The sequence below is a fragment of the Acanthopagrus latus genome, chromosome 7 (assembly GCF_904848185.1).
Source record: "Acanthopagrus latus isolate v.2019 chromosome 7, fAcaLat1.1, whole genome shotgun sequence".
Lineage (NCBI taxonomy): Eukaryota > Metazoa > Chordata > Actinopteri > Spariformes > Sparidae > Acanthopagrus > Acanthopagrus latus.
In genome coordinates, this window is record NC_051045.1 from 5,605,945 (window position 1) to 5,623,555 (window position 17,611).

Consider the following 17,611-nt stretch of genomic DNA (forward strand, 5'->3'; position numbering starts at 1 on the left):
AAGACAATCTCCCACCGCTATGCATCAAAACTGAAATTAAGAGCTGGCAGCTGTGTATTAATAAATGATAATAAACAGAAATAGGTGAGGTTCAGTCTTAATAGGGCGGAAGGAGAGTCAATTACAAAACAATAGCTGATATGTAGTTTCTGCTCCCATCAGCAGTAATATTATTCCTCCGTTCCGCGACCCCATGTCATTATCTTTTTTTTTTTTTTTTTTTTTTTTCCCCTTTAAACCCTCTTTTTAAAGGCTCTCAAACGAGACTCTGCCTTATGTTAAACAGTCTGTTACCTCCCTTTTCCATTATCACCGGGTCTATCACGGCCGTTGGAAGTTTCGCAGCCTTTCCTTGATCCTCTCTTGGTGGGACTGGGTGCTGGCCATGGTGCTGGCTGTCTTCGCTACGCGCTGCCAGGTGTTTTTCCGTGTCTTCTCCGTGAGCCCGGATGCAGCCGTGCTCTCACGCTCAAGCGAGAAGCCTCTCTTCTTCAAATCCTCCGCCGCCGCCGCCGCACTCTCGTATGTTACTGGTCCGCTGTCGAAGAAGACTCGTAGCTTGGCTGGCGGTGGTGTCTGGAACCTTATCCCCTTCTCTCGTAGAAGTCTCCTAATCTGTGCATACGCCTTTCTCTTTATCAGTGTTTCCGCAGGGTAGTCATGGTCGAAATAAATCCTCCTTTCACCGTAGTAGATCTCTCTCTTCTTCCATGCGGAATGCAGCACCAGCTCTTTGGTTTTAAACTCTTGGAAGTAGGCGACCACCGACCTGGGTTGTGCTTCTCTTGGGGGTTTCGGGCCGAGCGCTCTGTGACACCGTTGTATGCCCAGCTCAACACCTGCGAGGGGCTGCAGCTCTTCTTTAATCATTTTGACAATAAATTGCTGGATGTTGTTTTCCTCAGCTCCCTCTGTAATGCCGTAAATGCGAATATTATTACGCCTCGATCGTGCTTCTAAGTCAGTAAGTTTCAGTTGCAACCTTTCCTGGGCTTGCAATGACTGACTCAGCGCCTCTTTGAAGTCCACAGAGCACTCTTCAATGTCGGCTATGCGGCTTTCTGCTTCGCGCAGTCTCTCCGTTGTAGCTTTAAGGTCGGTAGCCACTTCACCTAGCTTGTGTTGAATTTCTTCCCTTATGTCAGTTAACTCCCTTTTCAAATCTTCTCTGATACTGTCTCGGAAAATACCCAGCTCAGACTTCACCTCTGAGACCATGGACTTCAAGTCTGCACGGATGATAGCAATGTTAGCTTCCATATCCACTGCTGTTAGCTCAACGCACACCTGTTCCTCGTCCATGGCCTCTTCTTCAGACTCAAATATGTCGTCTTTCTCCACTTTCTCGGGTTGTTTACCCTTGCCCTTCTTGTTTTTTTTCCCCCTCCATCGTTAGTTAGGACAAAATTTACAGAGTAATTGTATTTCAAATGGGGAATAAACTCCGACCGACCGGGAGGGATTATTTATGCGACCATCCGCTTCTGTCGCTCCACCGGAAGTCCAGCTCAAATAACTTTTGACAAACATTTTAAAGATGATTTCTTCTCTCTTCTCTTTATATACAAATGAAACATTGGATTGGTGCATGTGATTATAAATCCTTTTTATTTTCAGCTTTGCAGTTATATTAAAAAGTGGATACATTTTCAATCTTGTGTGCAAAATCATTGAATTCTAACAAACAGAAGAAAACGATGGTGATACGTTTACGAATCCAAAAACATTTGGATTCATCATAAACTGATTAGCTATTACAGTAATAATTTATGTCCACTTCCTTTGCTGCAACACTTGTGAATAAACTCAAACTTACAAACTTGTAATCACTTATTTAATTCTTAGATTTAATTTAGTCCCATCTAACTAATGACAGCACACAGCATTAAAAAGATTTAATTCACCCTCAGATAATTATACTATAGAAGTGATTTAATACACAAATAAACCAACATAATGATAAAAAATGTATTTTTTTAAGTCGTCGTCCTTCCTGTCTGATTTGCATTGCATATGTATTAGAAATACAATTATGACCTATAATGTTAAACATATTTCTGTTCGGAAAAAAACGTGTTTTTCTTGTGTTACAGTTTATCTACAGTCGGTGCAGAAGGCCTTCTGCTGGAGTTTGACTAAAAAAGATGGATTAACATCTGACGAACTTGCTGGAGCTTCTGTCTGAGTTGAGCAGGAACGTCTTCGTGTCCATGGAGGTAAACCAGAGGGTTGAGAGCACTGTTCAGACACACAAGGACACGACTTATCTGACGGGCAATGTGGACTCCGTTATACCATTTATGGCATATCCCCTGTTTGGTAAGAACTCTTGCCAAGAGGCTGAGGTTTCTGAATACATGATAGGGGATGTAACAAACAGAAAAGAGAAGAATCAAGATGAGCAACAACTTCAAGCTTCTCTGTTTCAGTACCTTATCAGTTCTCTTCAATGTCCATAAAACTACAGCCACGTGTCCGTAGCAGCCCAGTGTGATGAGGAACGGGATACAAAAGCCAGTGAGGGTCCATCCAAGAGTGTATTTCAGGTAATCCTCAACGTGGTCGTTATGCGTGGTATCAAAGCATTGTTCAGTCTTGTTTCTAAATGTCTTGGGGAAGAAAATGTCTGGAAGACTTTGAACACTCACCAACAGCCAGACTGTGACCGAGATCATCACAGAACGGGTGACAGTTATTCTTCGCAACACTTTCACTGGATGAACAGTGGCCAGGTATCTGTACACACTGATACAAGTCAGGAATCCAATGCTGCCGTATAGATTCACATTGAAGCAGAATCTTGTTATCTTGCAGAATGTTTCTCCAAAGATCCACTTACTCCCCATTAAGTAGTACACCACCCAAAATGGGAGTGTGAGCAGGTACAAAACATCTGTAAGTCCAAGGTTGAGAACAAACACGTTGATGATCTTTAGTTTCTTCCAGTCATGCAGCAGAGACTTCAGTCCCCATCCATTAGCCACCAGACCAACGATGAACACTAAGATGTAGACAGGAATCAAGAATCTGCCTGTAAAGTCCAAGCTGACACGAGGACAAGTGGTTGTATTCATCATCTTCTGACAGGAATTTAGTAAAAATTTTAGCTTGTTCACCTTTTCATTTGTGGGTGCTCTGTCTTATGAGAGGTGAAAGAAAACACGGACGATTTGTTCAATGATGACTTCCTGGTTGAAGCCCTCCTGTCTCAACCACAGATATTAGATCAGTATAAAGTGTTTGTCGCAAGCTTAGTCGATTTTGCTCTTTGCACAGAAGCACTGCTCATTATTCAGTCATGTGAAAAGCGCAACATAAAACTTCTTCCGATTTGTCAGGGGGGATGTGGTCTTGTGGTTAGAGCTACTGGGCAGAGTGCTCAACCTTTTCTATTTAAATTGTAATGTGAAAAGACTGAACAATCTACATGATCTGCTAAGGTATACTTAAAAAAAAAAAAAAAGTTTCATATGTTAGTGCAATGTTAAACCAATCATCAAGTGTTCATTGTTTGTTTCAGAATTGTATCCTGCAGCTCATTACATGACTATAGTTTTAGAACACAAAGTAGATATTAATGAAAATAATAATGACATGGAAGGGTGTAACGACATGTTGATGAGTTTTAGTTCCTTCTGCTGTTAAGTCAAAGCTGAGAAGAGGCCATGTTTTAGTCACCCCTAGCCCCTTATGAGATACAAAGTACAGATACATGGAAGTGTTGAACAGTTTGACTGATACAGGTCTGCTTCATCACTGTCATGAATGGGAAGGTGAGAGTCTCCCCTCTGGTGGTAGAGTTTGGAGAAGCAAATGTTAAATGCAAATGTTTCTTTATGTATGAAAACACCAAGCAGAGCTACACCTAAACATTTTTTGTTGCATGTTGTCATTTTTTTAATTGTTAACCATCTTTTTATATCTTTTATCTTCTTCAAAATGTACCAAAAGCGGTGAGAATGAACCAAAGCAGTAGAGTTGTGGGTTGGAAAGCTGAAAGCTAAAAGACGCTATAACGCTCACTGAAGCAGAAAAAAGCTGAAGATTCATTTCATAGAATTACTTTTATAAAATGACACAAACACATTGATGAATCTGTGCCTATTAGAAAATGTGGTTAAAATTGCACTTCAGTAAACTGACTTGCAGACGTTTGACAGACACTAGTTATAGAAGTTAAACTGTGATGATTAGCAAAAGTTAAGCAGACTCCACTTGGAGGGTTCCTGAAAATATACAATAAATTACTAATTATTTATCAACTCCTTATTAGAAAATAGCAGAATGTTATCATTAAGTTGCTAGTGTCATTTTTAGTCAATTCTTAGGTCGTCATTGTGGCAACTGTGGAGTCATTTCAAAGACATTTCAAATATTTTACTTGTTAATTTGACAGGTTCACAAATTGATATACAAAGTAGCTGGCAATGAATGCAAAGTGTCCCTAAAAACAAGAAGACAAACAACAACAACAACAAAAACACAACCACAGGGTCTCCTGGTGGTTAAGGGGCTCACTGCAGTCACTTATAATGGGAGAAACTGCCCTGATAATTGTGATGGAAGTACATAACTGTGACAGAAACACTATTAAGGGTGGCATCCTTAAAAGGCTCAGTCATTCATAAGCAAGGCTGTGGAGAGGTTCACACTCATGCACATGATTGTATTGCTAAAATAACGACATTGTCTCTGGAACGCTTGGTAATAAAAACAACAACAAAAAAACGCATCCTAACTTTTCTGGAATCTGGGTTGTACTTTGTTCTTGACTAAGGCCCAAGTGTAGTCGATTGTTGGGCGCCACACTGTGGCTGCCCACTGCCTCACAGGGATGGGTAGAATACAGAGAAGTTTCACTAGAGTGTATTGAATATGATGTGACAATGAACAGCCTTCTGTTTTTTAGCCAAACGCCGGTACAGCCTCCTCATTTGCCATGCAGTGTGATGAAGTGTTCAACCGGCAGAGCTGTAATCAACAGAGCTATGACCACAACTCACTCTCATTTTCTCCATAACTGTGTGGAAATCTGCTAATTTCACATCACATATGATGAAAAAAGACAGGAACAAAGGGATCTTACAGGTTAAACATGAGACAAATGTAAGCTTCAGTGAGCAGGGGGGTGAATGTCATATTTCTTGTATTTGTAGCTAAGGCACATGGAATGAAGTACATTGGTAAAATGTGTATTTCATATAAGAATAATAAGATAAGAAGAAGCATGAGCCAATGATGCACAAGCACATGACAAATGAATGTACAGAATGTTGAAGTAATCACATTAACTTTATTAAAACAACAGTAAACATTTGGTAAAAATGATTTATTCTCCATCGTCTGTTTTTATATTCAAATGAAACATTGGATTGTTATATGTGATTATAAACACTTTTTTTTATTTTCAGCTTTGTGGTTATGCAAAAAAGCAGATACATTTTCAATCTTTTGTACCAAATCACTGTATTTTAACAAAGACAGAATAAAAGATCTATGCCTTAGTGACACATTTACAAATGCCTAAACATTTGGATTCATCATAAACTGATGATCTCTTACAGTAATAATTTGTGTCTACTTCCTTTGCTGCAACACTTACAAACTTTTAATGAATTATTTAATCTCTAGATTGAATTTAGTCCCATATTACTCATTACAGCACACAGCTTTAAAATTCACAGTAAATTAACACTTCTACAGTATAAGTATACCGTAGAAGTGGTTAAACACAAATAAACTAACACAATGATTAAAACATATGTTTTAAGTCATCCTCCTCCCTTTCTTATTTGCACGGCATATGTGTTAGAAATAAAATTATGACCTATACTTTTAAACATACTTGTGTTAGAAAAAAAAACAAGTTTTTCTTGTGTTACAGTTCGTCTACAGTCGGTGCAGAAGGCCTTCTGCTGGGGTTTGACAAAAACTGATGGATTAACATCTGACAAACTTTCTGGAGCTTCTGTCTGAGCTGAGCAGGAACGTCTTCATGTGCATAGAGGTAAACCAGAGGGTTGAGAACACTGTTCAGACACACAAGGCCCCGGCTTATCTGACGAGCAATGTAGACTCCGTTATACCATTTATAACATATCCCCTGTTTGGTAAGAACTCTTGACCAGAGGTCGAGGTTTCTGAGTACATGATAGGGGATGTAACAGACAGAGAAGAGAAGAATCAAGATGAACATCAACTTCAAGCTTCTCTGTTTCAGTACCTTATCATTCCTCTTCCATGTCCATAAAACTACAGCCACGTGTCCGTAGCAGCCCAGTGTGATGAGGAACGGGATACAAAAGCCAGTGAGGGTCCATCCAAGACTGTATTTCAGGTAATCCTCAACGTGGTCGTTATGCGTGGTAACAAAGCATTTTTCAGTGTTGTTTCTATGTGTTTTGGTGAAGAACATGTCTGGAAGACTTTGAACACTCACCAACAGCCAGACCATGACCGAGATCATCACAGAACGGGTGAAAGTTAATCTTCCAATCACTTTCACTGGATGAACAATGGCCAGGTATCTGTACACACTTATACAAGTCAGGAATCCAATGCTGCCGTATAGATTCACATTGAAGCAGAATCTTGTTATCTTGCAGAATGTTTCTCCAAAGATCCATTTACTCCCCATGAAGTAGTACACCACCAAAAATGGGAGTGTGAGCAGGTACAAAGCATCTGTAAGTCCAAGGTTGAGAACAAACACATTGATGATCTTCAGTTTCCTCCAGTTGTCCAACAGAGACTTTAGTCCCCATCCATTGACTATCAGACCAACGATGAAAACTAATAAGTAAACAGGAGGTAGAAATCTGCCTGTAAAGTCAAAGCTGATATGAGGACAAGCGGTTTTATTCATTCTCCTTCAGTCTCCTTCTAAAAAAGTGGCTGTAAATGCTGTTAAAAAATCATTAAATGACGCCCAGAATTATCAGGAAATTACCAACATAGATTTGTTCCTGTCAGACACTCTTCTGAGAACCTTATCTTTGCACGATTACAGAGAAAAGTTATTTTCAGATGGTGGGTTGATGTCTCAGGATGCACTGCTGACTTAAGGCGTAAAAATATACTTCAGTCCACCTACATACTGCACCATGTTCAAAGACAAAAAAGTGAGAGATAGCCAGGGGAAACATGTAACAGTTGTTTTTATGTTGATGGGGTTGAAGGGTGACCTGATGGGAGTGGGTGAAATTTGGGACTGGGGGGTTGGGTCAAAGTCCTTTGAGTTAAGTCTTGCCACTCGACTACCATCTTGGCAATGTCCTGATAAACTTAGTTCAGGCTAATAAGACCAGATACCTATCTTAATGAATGGGGAGAGAGACAGAACTTTTGATTTTGCCTGAAGATAAGATTTCAAGTACCTTTTCCCACCACAAGTTGTACATTTTACTTTGCATGCAGCCACAGTTTGATAGCACCTGATCACAATATGGCCAGAAACCCTTTTTATATAATCGTACTTATCCATATCAAGTTCCAGTTCTTTCAGACTTTCCATCCCAAAGACATTTTATTCCATACACCAATGTTGCGGGATAGGCTTGTGAATAAAACAGAAACATTTGGATAAAGCACACATTTAGCCATCCGAGTACAACAATAAACTATCACAACCCTCCAAAAATATTCATAACAATAAAATATTTTCTTTCTGGGATCCATGAGGCCAGGTCTTGTAATTGAAAATGATGTTGGTGCAATTCCTTCTATCACCAAGTATCTCACCAACTTTTGGATGAATACTGGTATGCCATCTGCACATATGCTCAAGCCCTCCCCAGGATGAATTCAGGTGAAAACCTCAAAGGCAAACTGCGTCATCAAACTTCCTTTGTAATGTTTTCAGTTTACTAATGACTGGCATGACATTTGAATTCACTTCCAATGTAAACCGTCATTGAACTTCCTTTGAATTCTGTTTAGTTTTCTCTATTTGACCACCATGTACTTTTATTATAATGAGGGCAGAAAAACCGGACTTTCACTTGGAACAGAGTGCATTTGTACATTTGTAACAAACAAATGTCGACTTTGGAGGAACCAAGCAGCCCAACTATCCAATGAATTTTAAAATGGCTTAATTAGCCAGCAGGTTGTTGAACTTCCTCAACTGACTTAGTCAAAATTATTATCCGTCACAGTAAAGTAGTAGTTTATTTGTACAACAATGAGGACAAAGTTGTTTACATCTGTGATACAATTACATTCTGCACCAGTGCAACTAAATCTGCCATCATGCTCTGATGATCTTCCTGCACATCACTTTGAGGTTATAAGTTTGTGTTGCAGTCACACTTCAGTTTTGTATGCCCTTTATTTTCAAACATTCACACACTTTCTGTTTTAGGGTGTTTTACTGAGCCTGTTGTCCACAACACACAGTCCTATTCTCTCAAAGAGATAACAGAGACATTTTCAGAATTGTTTAAGTGAATTGTATTGTTTAATCTCAGCTTTTGAAGCAGGTTTACAGCAAAATGATATCACATACACCTTGACAGCAATATGATGTAAGATGTTGCAGTTTCATTCTCATGTCAGATATTTTGCACCAGGACAGATTGAGTAGGAGGGACAGACGGCTGCATGACAGCCTGACGAGCTTGCTGGATCAGTCGTCTGAGCTGAGTACGAATGTCTTCGTGTGCATGGAGGTAAACCAGAGGGTTGACAGCACTGTTCAGACACACAAGGACACGACTTATCTGACGAGCAATGTAGGCTCCGTTATACCATTTATAGCATATCCCGTTTGGTAAGAAATTTGCCCCGCGCACTCTGATTAAAAATGAGCTTGACCCGAAAATGAAAATATGTCATGTCATTGTCCGTAACCGCTTATCCCTTTCCATGTGGTCACGGGGTGTTGCTGCTGGAGCCAATCCCAGCCTTGTCTCAGGGCGAGGGCAGGGTACACCCTGGACAAGTCGCCAGCTCATCGCAGGGCCCTCACTGATGAGCAATGTGGGGTTCAGTATCTTGCTCAAAGACACTTCGACATGCACCCAACGAAAATATGGTGAATCTTAAAAGTGCCTCTTTCGTCATAATTATGCGTTAACAGGAAGGTTTGACTCATATACATTCTCACAAAAAGCCTAGGTTGCATTGTGGCAAGAGTTTCACTTTAAAAGCCACTTGTTTTCTTAATTCTAGAACTTTTATTTTGTGAAGTTTACATCCCTTTTGCCCCTCGTTTTATATACTGTCTTCTCTGTCTCTGTCTCCCTCTTTCCCTTTTCTTTCATCCTGAAAAGCACTTTGTAACATACGTGTTTAAAAGTGCCACTGTATACGGTACATTATTCTCTGATGATCTTCCTGTGCATCACTTTGATGTTATGAGGTTGTGTTGCTTTTTAAACATTCACATACTTCCTGTTTTATAGTGTTTTTCCATGGCCTGTTGTCCATAAAATCTGGCCCTATTCTTTCAAAAAGATAACAGAGACATTTTCAAGATTGTCAAACATTTAATCTCATCTTTTGGAGCAGTTTTTCAGCAAAATGATGACAACATACGTAAAACATTGACAGCATTATAGCGGAAGATGATGCAATACAATTGTTCAGTTTCAATCTCATATCAGACAATTCACACTAGGGAAGACTGAGTAGGGGGGACAGACGGCCACATGACAGCCTGATGAGATTGCTGGATCAATCGTCTGAGCTGAGCACGAATGTTTTCATGTGCATGGAGGTAAACCAGAGGGTTGAGAGCACTGTTCAGACACACAAGAGCACGACTTATCTGACGAGCAATGTAGACTCCATTATACCATTTATAGCATATCCCCTGTTTGGTAAGAAGTCTTGCCAAGAGGTTGAGATTTCTGAGTACATGATAGGGGATGTAACAGACAGAAAAGAGAAGAATCAAGATGAACATCAACTTTAAACTTCTCTGTTTCAGTACCTTGTCAATAGTATTTGTGCTGCAGAGAACAACAATCACATGTCCGTAGCAGCCCAGTGTGATGAGTAACGGGATACAAAACCCAGTGAGGGTCCATCCAAGATTATATTTCAGGTAATCCTCAACGTAGGCTTCATCCGTAGTATCGAAGCATTTTTCAGTGTTGTTTCTATATGTTTTGGTGAAGAACATGTCTGGAAGACTTTGAACACTCACCAACAGCCAGACTGTGACCGAGATCATCACAGAATGGGTGACAGTTATTCTTCCCATCGCTCTCATTGGATGAACAATGGCCAGGTATCTGTACACACTTATACAAGTCAGGAATCCAATGCTGCCGTATAGATTCACATTGAAGCAGAATCTTGTTATCTTGCAGAATGTTTCTCCAAAGATCCATTTACTCCCCATGAAGTAGTACACCACCAAAAATGGGAGTGTGAGCAGGTACAAAACATCAGTAAGTCCAAGGTTGAAAACAAACACGTTGACGTTACCCAGCTTCTTCCAGTTGTGCAGCAGAGACTTCAGTCCCCATCCATTAGCCACCAGACCAATGATGAACACTAAGATGTAAACAGGAATCAAGAATCTGCCTGTAAAGTCAAAGCTGACACGAGGACAAGTGGTAGTATTCATCATCTTCTGGACAGCAGTACATACGATTCCCTTCCTCAGTCAATGTTCTAGTCTTCCCACCAGTTACAGAATCAGAGCACGAGTGATTTTCAGAGGACTTCCTGTTGTAAGCACACGCCTCCACATTTGAGATCTGCACCTGCCAATATTCAGGAAATGACTTCAGTTCGCTGGTTTGTGAATCATTGCAGAGCCTAAGGCAAATGTTTGTCTGTAAGAGGTAAGCATCATGAAACCTCCACCCATCTTATCTCTAATTTGCCAGACATGAGAAAAACAGTTGTACACATCCTGTAGTGAAATACTTTCACTTTGTAGCTGCTCCACTTTGAGCAGATTGAACACATAAATAATTTGCCCCGAACACTGACTTGACATGTACATTTTACAACTATTTCTGATATTATGTCAATTTAAACGGTCACATTTAAGGCAAAGTTTTTCAGACTTAGTTACTGTCATCAGTCAGTAGTATTTATCATAATTAATAATTAACCCTGATAATCATTCATTATTATTGATGGCCAAATTTAATCCAAACTCCCTATTAATGTTGCATGAAGCACTACAAAATGAACACAATTCTCCCAAGTTTCATCAAAAACCTCCTTCAAATTTGGTCCAGCCAATCTTCATTCTCGGTCAATTTTTGACAATCTCCTGAATTTTCTTCCAGAGCAACCAAGAGGTTGAATTTTATGGTTTTACGTTATATTTTTTGACAGCTATGGGGTGAAAGTTTGTACAGACATTTATGTTCTTCTCATGATGGATTGTAATAACTTGGTGATCTTTTGCCCTCTCCTCTATAGTGCCATCATGTGATCAAATTTTCAAAGTGTCCAATACTTCGATTTTCCATTTACAAATTTATTCTTAACTTGTGTACTGGTATAATTTGAACCAGCTCTGGAGCAAGCAGAAAGAGCAAAGGCAAAATATGCAATCTTGTGTTCTAAAGATGGTGATAAAGTGTTTTTGTGCCTCAGCAGTTCAGTACTTTGTCCACTAGATGTCAGGAAGTGTATAAAGGCCATCCAGTCTGACTGAAACAGGCTTTAGAAGCACAGTGCAAGCTTTAGTGCAAAACTGTAAAGAAGACATCAACAAAGAAAAGTCATTACAAGTAATTGTAGTTATTAATTTGGCTTCAGTTTTCATATGAAATACTTAAAGTGACTTCTGTGGTACTGTGTGCTGCAAGAGGAAGACGTGTACTGTTCAATGACTTTTGATGAATAATGAGGAGAAATATTAAACATATGAAAAGCCAATGAAGCAGCCCAGCTGTCCACTGGGTTTTAAAATGGCTTAATTAGCCAGCAAGTTGTTGGATTTCCTCAACTGACTTAAATTAAAATTATTAATATTTTCTCATGGTAAAACCACTAAGGTTGTAGTTAGTTATTTTGCATGAAGTTGTTTACATCGCTGATTGTTTTCTTTGTTTCATAGTTACATTCTTCACCAGTGCAACTAAATGTGCCATTATGCTCTGATGAGCTTCCTGTGTGACACTCTGAAGTTCTAAGTGTTGTGTTGCTGTCACAGTACAATTTTGCATCCTGTTTATTCAAACACATTCACACACTTCCTCTTTTAGGGTGTTTACTGAGCCTGTTGTCCACAATATCTGGTCGTATTCTCTCTAAAAGAAAACATACATTTTCAGAATTATTTGAATGACTTGTACTTTTAATCTCAGCTTTTGGAGCAGGTTTACAGCAAAATGATGAGGACATACATCCTACAGCAAGATGATGAAGTGCAATTGTTCAGTTTCATTCTCATGTCAGACATTTCGCACCAGGGAAAATTGAGTAGGGGGGACGGACGGCCGCATGACAGCCTGATGAGCTTGCTGGATCAGTTGTCTGAGCTGAGCACAAATGTTTTCATGTGCATGGAGGTAAACCAGAGGGTTGAGAGCACTGTTCAGACACACAAGGACACGACTTATCTGACGAGCAATGTAGACTCCGTTATACCATTTATAGCATATCCCCTGTTTGGTAAGAACTCTTGCCAAGAGGTTGAGGTTTCTGAATACATGATAGGGGATGTAACAGACAGAAAAGAGAAGAATCAAGATGAACATCAACTTTAAACTTCTCTGTTTCAGTACCTTGTCAATAGTATTTGTGCTGCAGAGAACAACAATCACATGTCCGTAGCAGCCCAGTGTGATGAGTAACGGGATACAAAACCCAGTGAGGGTCCATCCAAGAGTGTATTTCAGGTAATCCTCAACGTGGTCGTTATCCGTGGTATCGAAGCATTTTTCAGTGTTGTTTCTAAATGTCTTGGGGAAGAACATGTCTGGAAGACTTTGAACACTCACCAACAGCCAGACTGTGACCAAGATCATCACAGAACGGGTGACAGTTATTCTTCCCATCGCTCTCATTGGATGAACAATGGCCAGGTATCTGTACACACTTATACAAGTCAGGAATCCAATGCTGCCGTATAGATTCACATTGAAGCAGAATCTTGTTATCTTGCAGAATGTTTCTCCAAAGATCCATTTACTCTTCATGAAGTAGTACACCACCAAAAATGGGAGTGTGAGCAGGTACAAAACATCTGTAAGTCCAAGGCTGAGAACAAACACGTTGACGTTACCCAGCTTCGTCCAGTTGTGCTGCAAAGACTTCAGTCCACATCCATTAGCCACCAGACCAATGATGAACACTAAGATGTAAACAGGAAGCAGGAATCTGCTGGTGAAGTCAAAGCTGACATCAGGACAAGCAGTTTTATTCATCGTCTTCTGGACAGCAGAACAACAGTTTCTTCTCTTGGTGAATGTTTTGGTCTTCTCATCAAATAAAAAAATGAATCAGCACATGAGTACTATCGAGAAGACTTCCTGTTGTAAGCCCATGCCTCTACATATTACATTTAAAATTGTCACATTACAACATTCAGGAAATTATGCAAGTCAGCTGGTTTGCGAATCGATGCAGAGTCTATAAGATTTGTCTGTAAGAGGTAGGCACCATGAAACCTCTAGCAGTCTTATCTCTTATTTGCCAGTGTTTATCACATCCTGTGGTGAAATTCTTAGCCTGTTGTAGCTGCTACCACTATGCTGATGACTCAAGCATGATGACAGGACATTAACATTCTACAGCTATTTCTATCACATTAGGTTGATGTAAACAGTTACATTTAATGCAAAGTTTTTCAATCATGTTTAGCCAGTGTGTGTACATTAAATAAACTAGATGTGTGGATTGTCACTGGAGACAGAATAACTCATTTGAAATGCATTGATACTAAGAGGTCACCCCTAATTTTACATGTAATAATTAAATCAAAACATAAGGAAAACATTCAGTACAATAATAATCAGACTTTGTGAGGCTTGCATTAAAAATGACCTTTCATATTGAGCATAAGGAATGAAATTAGATGGATCTCTGTTAACATGTAATAAAAGTCATTGTTTCAGGTGAGTTATTTGTCAAGCGTACCATCAGCTCAAAGTTGTGCAGCTACCACAGTCTACAACTTTGACTACAGGATGTGGTCAACCTTACTGTTTCTAAACCCTGGCAGATTAAACTCTATACCCACTAAGGCTTACCACTTACACACACATTTTAAAATGTTTATTTATAGTTCAAACACTTTCATTATTTGAAACTTTTATCTTAAAAGTAGTAAATACAGGTATAGGTGCAGATTGTCCACTAAAGGCACTGTCAGATGCAAAAAGAAGTCCCTCTCCTGGCATTAATGAAACCCCTGAAAAGTCATCTCTGCTCCTCACAAATATATATTTTGGAGTCTTTTACCATGAAAAATCCCTACATGTCTTTAAAATGGATTGGTTGTAACTCAACAACTTTGCCTCATTAAATATACCAGATTCTATTGATATGCAAATGAACATGGTTCTAACTCCGCCCCCATACAAGCAGTTGAAACATGCCTACACTTCTTGAGAGATTCTTGATGCACACTGCAGGAGTCTGTTTCTCTGTGCCAGAGTATACATTGCCATTAAATTTGGTCCAGACAAACAAGGTTCTCAGACAATCTTTGACAATCTCCTGAATTTTCCTCCAGAGCCACCAAGAGGTTGAATTTTATGGTTTTAAGTGACATTTTTTGACTGCTCTGAGGTGATATTTTGTACAGACATTTATGTTCTCCTCGTGATTGATTGTAATAACTTGGTGATCTTTTGACCTTTCCTCTATTACAGCACCATCATGTGACGAAACTAAAAAGGTGAACTTGCTAAACAGACATTACACCTGATTATCATTAACATGTTAGGACTGTCAGCATGAGCATGTTAGCACGCTGATGTTAGAATTCAATTAACAGCACAAACTTACAGCGCCACTAGTATGTTATTATCTATCTTTCGTCTGATTGTTATCACAAGCATTGACTTTAAATTAAAACCTCCAAGGCTAACTGCGTCATCAAACTTACTTTGAATTGTGTTTAGTTTGCTGTATTTGTTCAATATGTTCCTTTATTATAGTGAGGGCAGAAAAACAGACTTTCACTTGGAACAAACATGCATTATTACATTTGTAACAAACAAAAGTGAGGAACCAAGCAGCCCAGCCAACGGGTTTTAAAATGGCTTAATTAACCAGCAGGTCTTTGGATTTCCTCAACTGAATAAAATCAAAATTATTAATATTCTGTTGCAGTAAAAACACTAAAGTTGTAGTTAATTTGTACAACAATGCAGACAAAGTCATTTACATTGGTGATATGTATTATTTCTTTCTGAATTCACACTTTGGTTATGAGGTCATGAGGATGGGCACACTACAATTTTGTGTCGCGTTTATAACATTCACACACTTCACATTTAGGGTGTTTTACTGAGACTGTTGTCCACAATATTTGGTCCTATTCTCTCAGAGATAACAGACATTTTCAGAATCATTGAAGTGAATTGTATAGTTTCATCTCAGCTTTTGGAGCAGGTTTACAGCAAAATGATGATGACATACATAAAACCTTGACAGCATTATTGTGGTTTCATTCTGATATCAAACAAGTCACACCAGGAAACACTGAGTGGGGGGGGCGGACGGTCGCATGACAGCCTGACGAGCTTGCTGGATCAGTTGTCTGAGCTGAGCACGAATGTCTTCATGTGCATGGAGGTAAACCAGAGGGTTGAGAGCACTGTTCAGACACACAAGGACACGACTTATCTGACGAGCAATGTAGACTCCGTTATACCATTTATAGCATATCCCCTGTTTGGTAAGAACTCTTGACCAGAGGTTGAGGTTTCTGAATACATGATAGGGGATGTAACAGACAGAAAAGAGAAGAATCAAGATGAACATCAACTTTAAACTTCTCTGTTTCAGTACCTTGTCAATAGTATTTGTGCTGCGGAGAACAACAATCACATGTCCGTAGCAGCCCAGTGTGATGAGTAACGGGATACAAAACCCAGTGAGGGTCCATCCAAGATTATATTTCAGGTACTCCTCAACATGGTCGTTATCCGTGGTATCGAAGCATTGTTCAGGCTTGTTTCTAAATGTCTTGGGGAAGAACATGTCTGGAAGACTTTGAACACTCACCAACAGCCAGACTGTGACCGAGATCATCACAGAATGGGTGACAGTTATTCTTCCCATCGCTCTCATTGGATGAACAATGGCCAGGTATCTGTACACACTTATACAAGTCAGGAATCCAATGCTGCCGTATAGATTCACATTGAAGCAGAATCTTGTTATCTTGCAGAATGTTTCTCCAAAGATCCATTTACTCCCCATGAAGTAGTACACCACCAAAAATGGGAGTGTGAGCAGGTACAAAACATCTGTAAGTCCAAGGTTGAAAACAAACACGTTGACGTTACCCAGCTTTGTCCAGTTGTGCTGCAGAGACTTCAGTCCCCATCCATTAGCTATCAGACCAACGATGAACACTAAGATGTAAACAGGAAGCAGGAATCTGCCTGTAAAGTCCAAGCTGATACGAGGACAAGTGGTAGTATTCATCATCTTCTGGACAGCAGAACGACAGTTTCTTCCCTGTGTGAATGATTTAGTCCTCTGAACAGATAAAAACTGAATCGGAGCATGAGTACTTTAGAGAGGACTTCCTGTTTTAAGCCCACGCCTCTACATACTACGTTTAAGGTAACCTGTCAGCATTCAGGAAATGACTTCAGTTGGTTGGTTTGCAAATCGATGTAGAGTCTAAGAAAAAAGGTGTGTCTGCAAGACGTAAGCACCATGGAAGCTCTAGCTTTCTTATCTCTAATCTGCTAGTGTTCAGAATAACAGTTTGGTTTACCACATCCTGAAGCAAAGCACTTGTTGTAGCTGCTCCACTGTGGGCTGATGCCACCAACAATATGACTTGACAAATACATTTTAGGCTATCCACATCAAGTCGATGTAAACGGTCACACTTAATGCCAAGTTTTTCTATCATGTTAAGTCAGTATATATAATTTAAATAATTATAACTATAATTAAGGTGTGTAGTTTGTTACTAGAGACAGAATAAGCCATTTGAAATGCATTACCTATATATTTAATATCTGCATAAGACACACTTTATGTTTATGTAGAATTCACTCTGAAACAAAGCTTAAGTTATATGTTTGAGTCCGTATTAATTTAATTCATGCAACAGTTAGTTCCGACCATGTAATTTCATTGGACAAGTGGCATTCCATGAGTGCTGATACAGAGTACAACCGCACTGGGACTTTTTACAGACATATCACCCCACGTTACATCAGTTGCCAACTTGTCTTGGATTGTGGCAAACTTTGCACTGCATCAGCACAAAGCAGGTTGGCTTAATTTTTGCTCTTCTCTAATTTGTCGAGGTCAGCTGATGTCATATCAACGCACCTGATTTGCGCTGATGTATCCTGGCCTCTCTCCTTCCCTTCGTCCTCCTTTGAGTCTGACCATTCGTAATTTAAATCAAATGTAATTTGTGGAAATACGTCCATCTTTGCGGTGCAAAGTTTGCCACAATCCAAGACAAGTTGGCAACTGATGTAAGGTAGATTAA

The 17,611-nt window shown here is 39.5% G+C and overlaps 6 protein-coding genes across 6 annotated transcripts in view; all 6 read right to left on the reverse strand.

Annotated features, from left to right (window-relative positions):
- pfkfb1 (6-phosphofructo-2-kinase/fructose-2,6-biphosphatase 1) overlaps positions 1–17,611 on the reverse strand; it is a 54,513-nt gene that overhangs the window by 29,698 nt on the left and 7,204 nt on the right. The window lies entirely within an intron of this gene.
- On the reverse strand, positions 1,654–3,404 carry LOC119022369 (P2Y purinoceptor 1-like). Its single transcript, XM_037103152.1, has one exon. The coding sequence runs from the start codon at positions 3,075–3,077 to the stop codon at positions 2,136–2,138; it is 942 nt and encodes a 313-aa protein (XP_036959047.1). The 5' UTR covers positions 3,078–3,404; the 3' UTR covers positions 1,654–2,135.
- LOC119023530 (P2Y purinoceptor 1-like) lies at positions 5,879–7,242 on the reverse strand. Its single transcript, XM_037105544.1, has one exon. It carries the CDS (start codon positions 6,863–6,865, stop codon positions 5,879–5,881), a length of 987 nt encoding a protein of 328 aa, XP_036961439.1. The 5' UTR covers positions 6,866–7,242.
- LOC119022366 (P2Y purinoceptor 1-like) lies at positions 9,475–12,965 on the reverse strand. The gene is made up of 2 exons (XM_037103149.1): positions 12,918–12,965; positions 9,475–10,715 (listed from the first exon to the last, which is right to left on the reverse strand). The coding sequence occupies exon 2, from the start codon at positions 10,577–10,579 to the stop codon at positions 9,611–9,613; it is 969 nt and encodes a 322-aa protein (XP_036959044.1). The 5' UTR covers positions 10,580–10,715; positions 12,918–12,965; the 3' UTR covers positions 9,475–9,610.
- LOC119022363 (P2Y purinoceptor 1-like) lies at positions 12,113–15,314 on the reverse strand. Its single transcript, XM_037103146.1, has one exon. The coding sequence runs from the start codon at positions 13,341–13,343 to the stop codon at positions 12,369–12,371; it is 975 nt and encodes a 324-aa protein (XP_036959041.1). The 5' UTR covers positions 13,344–15,314; the 3' UTR covers positions 12,113–12,368.
- On the reverse strand, positions 15,636–17,607 carry LOC119022365 (P2Y purinoceptor 1-like). Its single transcript, XM_037103148.1, has 2 exons — positions 15,937–17,607; positions 15,636–15,742 (listed from the first exon to the last, which is right to left on the reverse strand). Exons 1-2 carry the CDS (start codon positions 16,579–16,581, stop codon positions 15,707–15,709), a joined length of 681 nt encoding a protein of 226 aa, XP_036959043.1. The 5' UTR covers positions 16,582–17,607; the 3' UTR covers positions 15,636–15,706.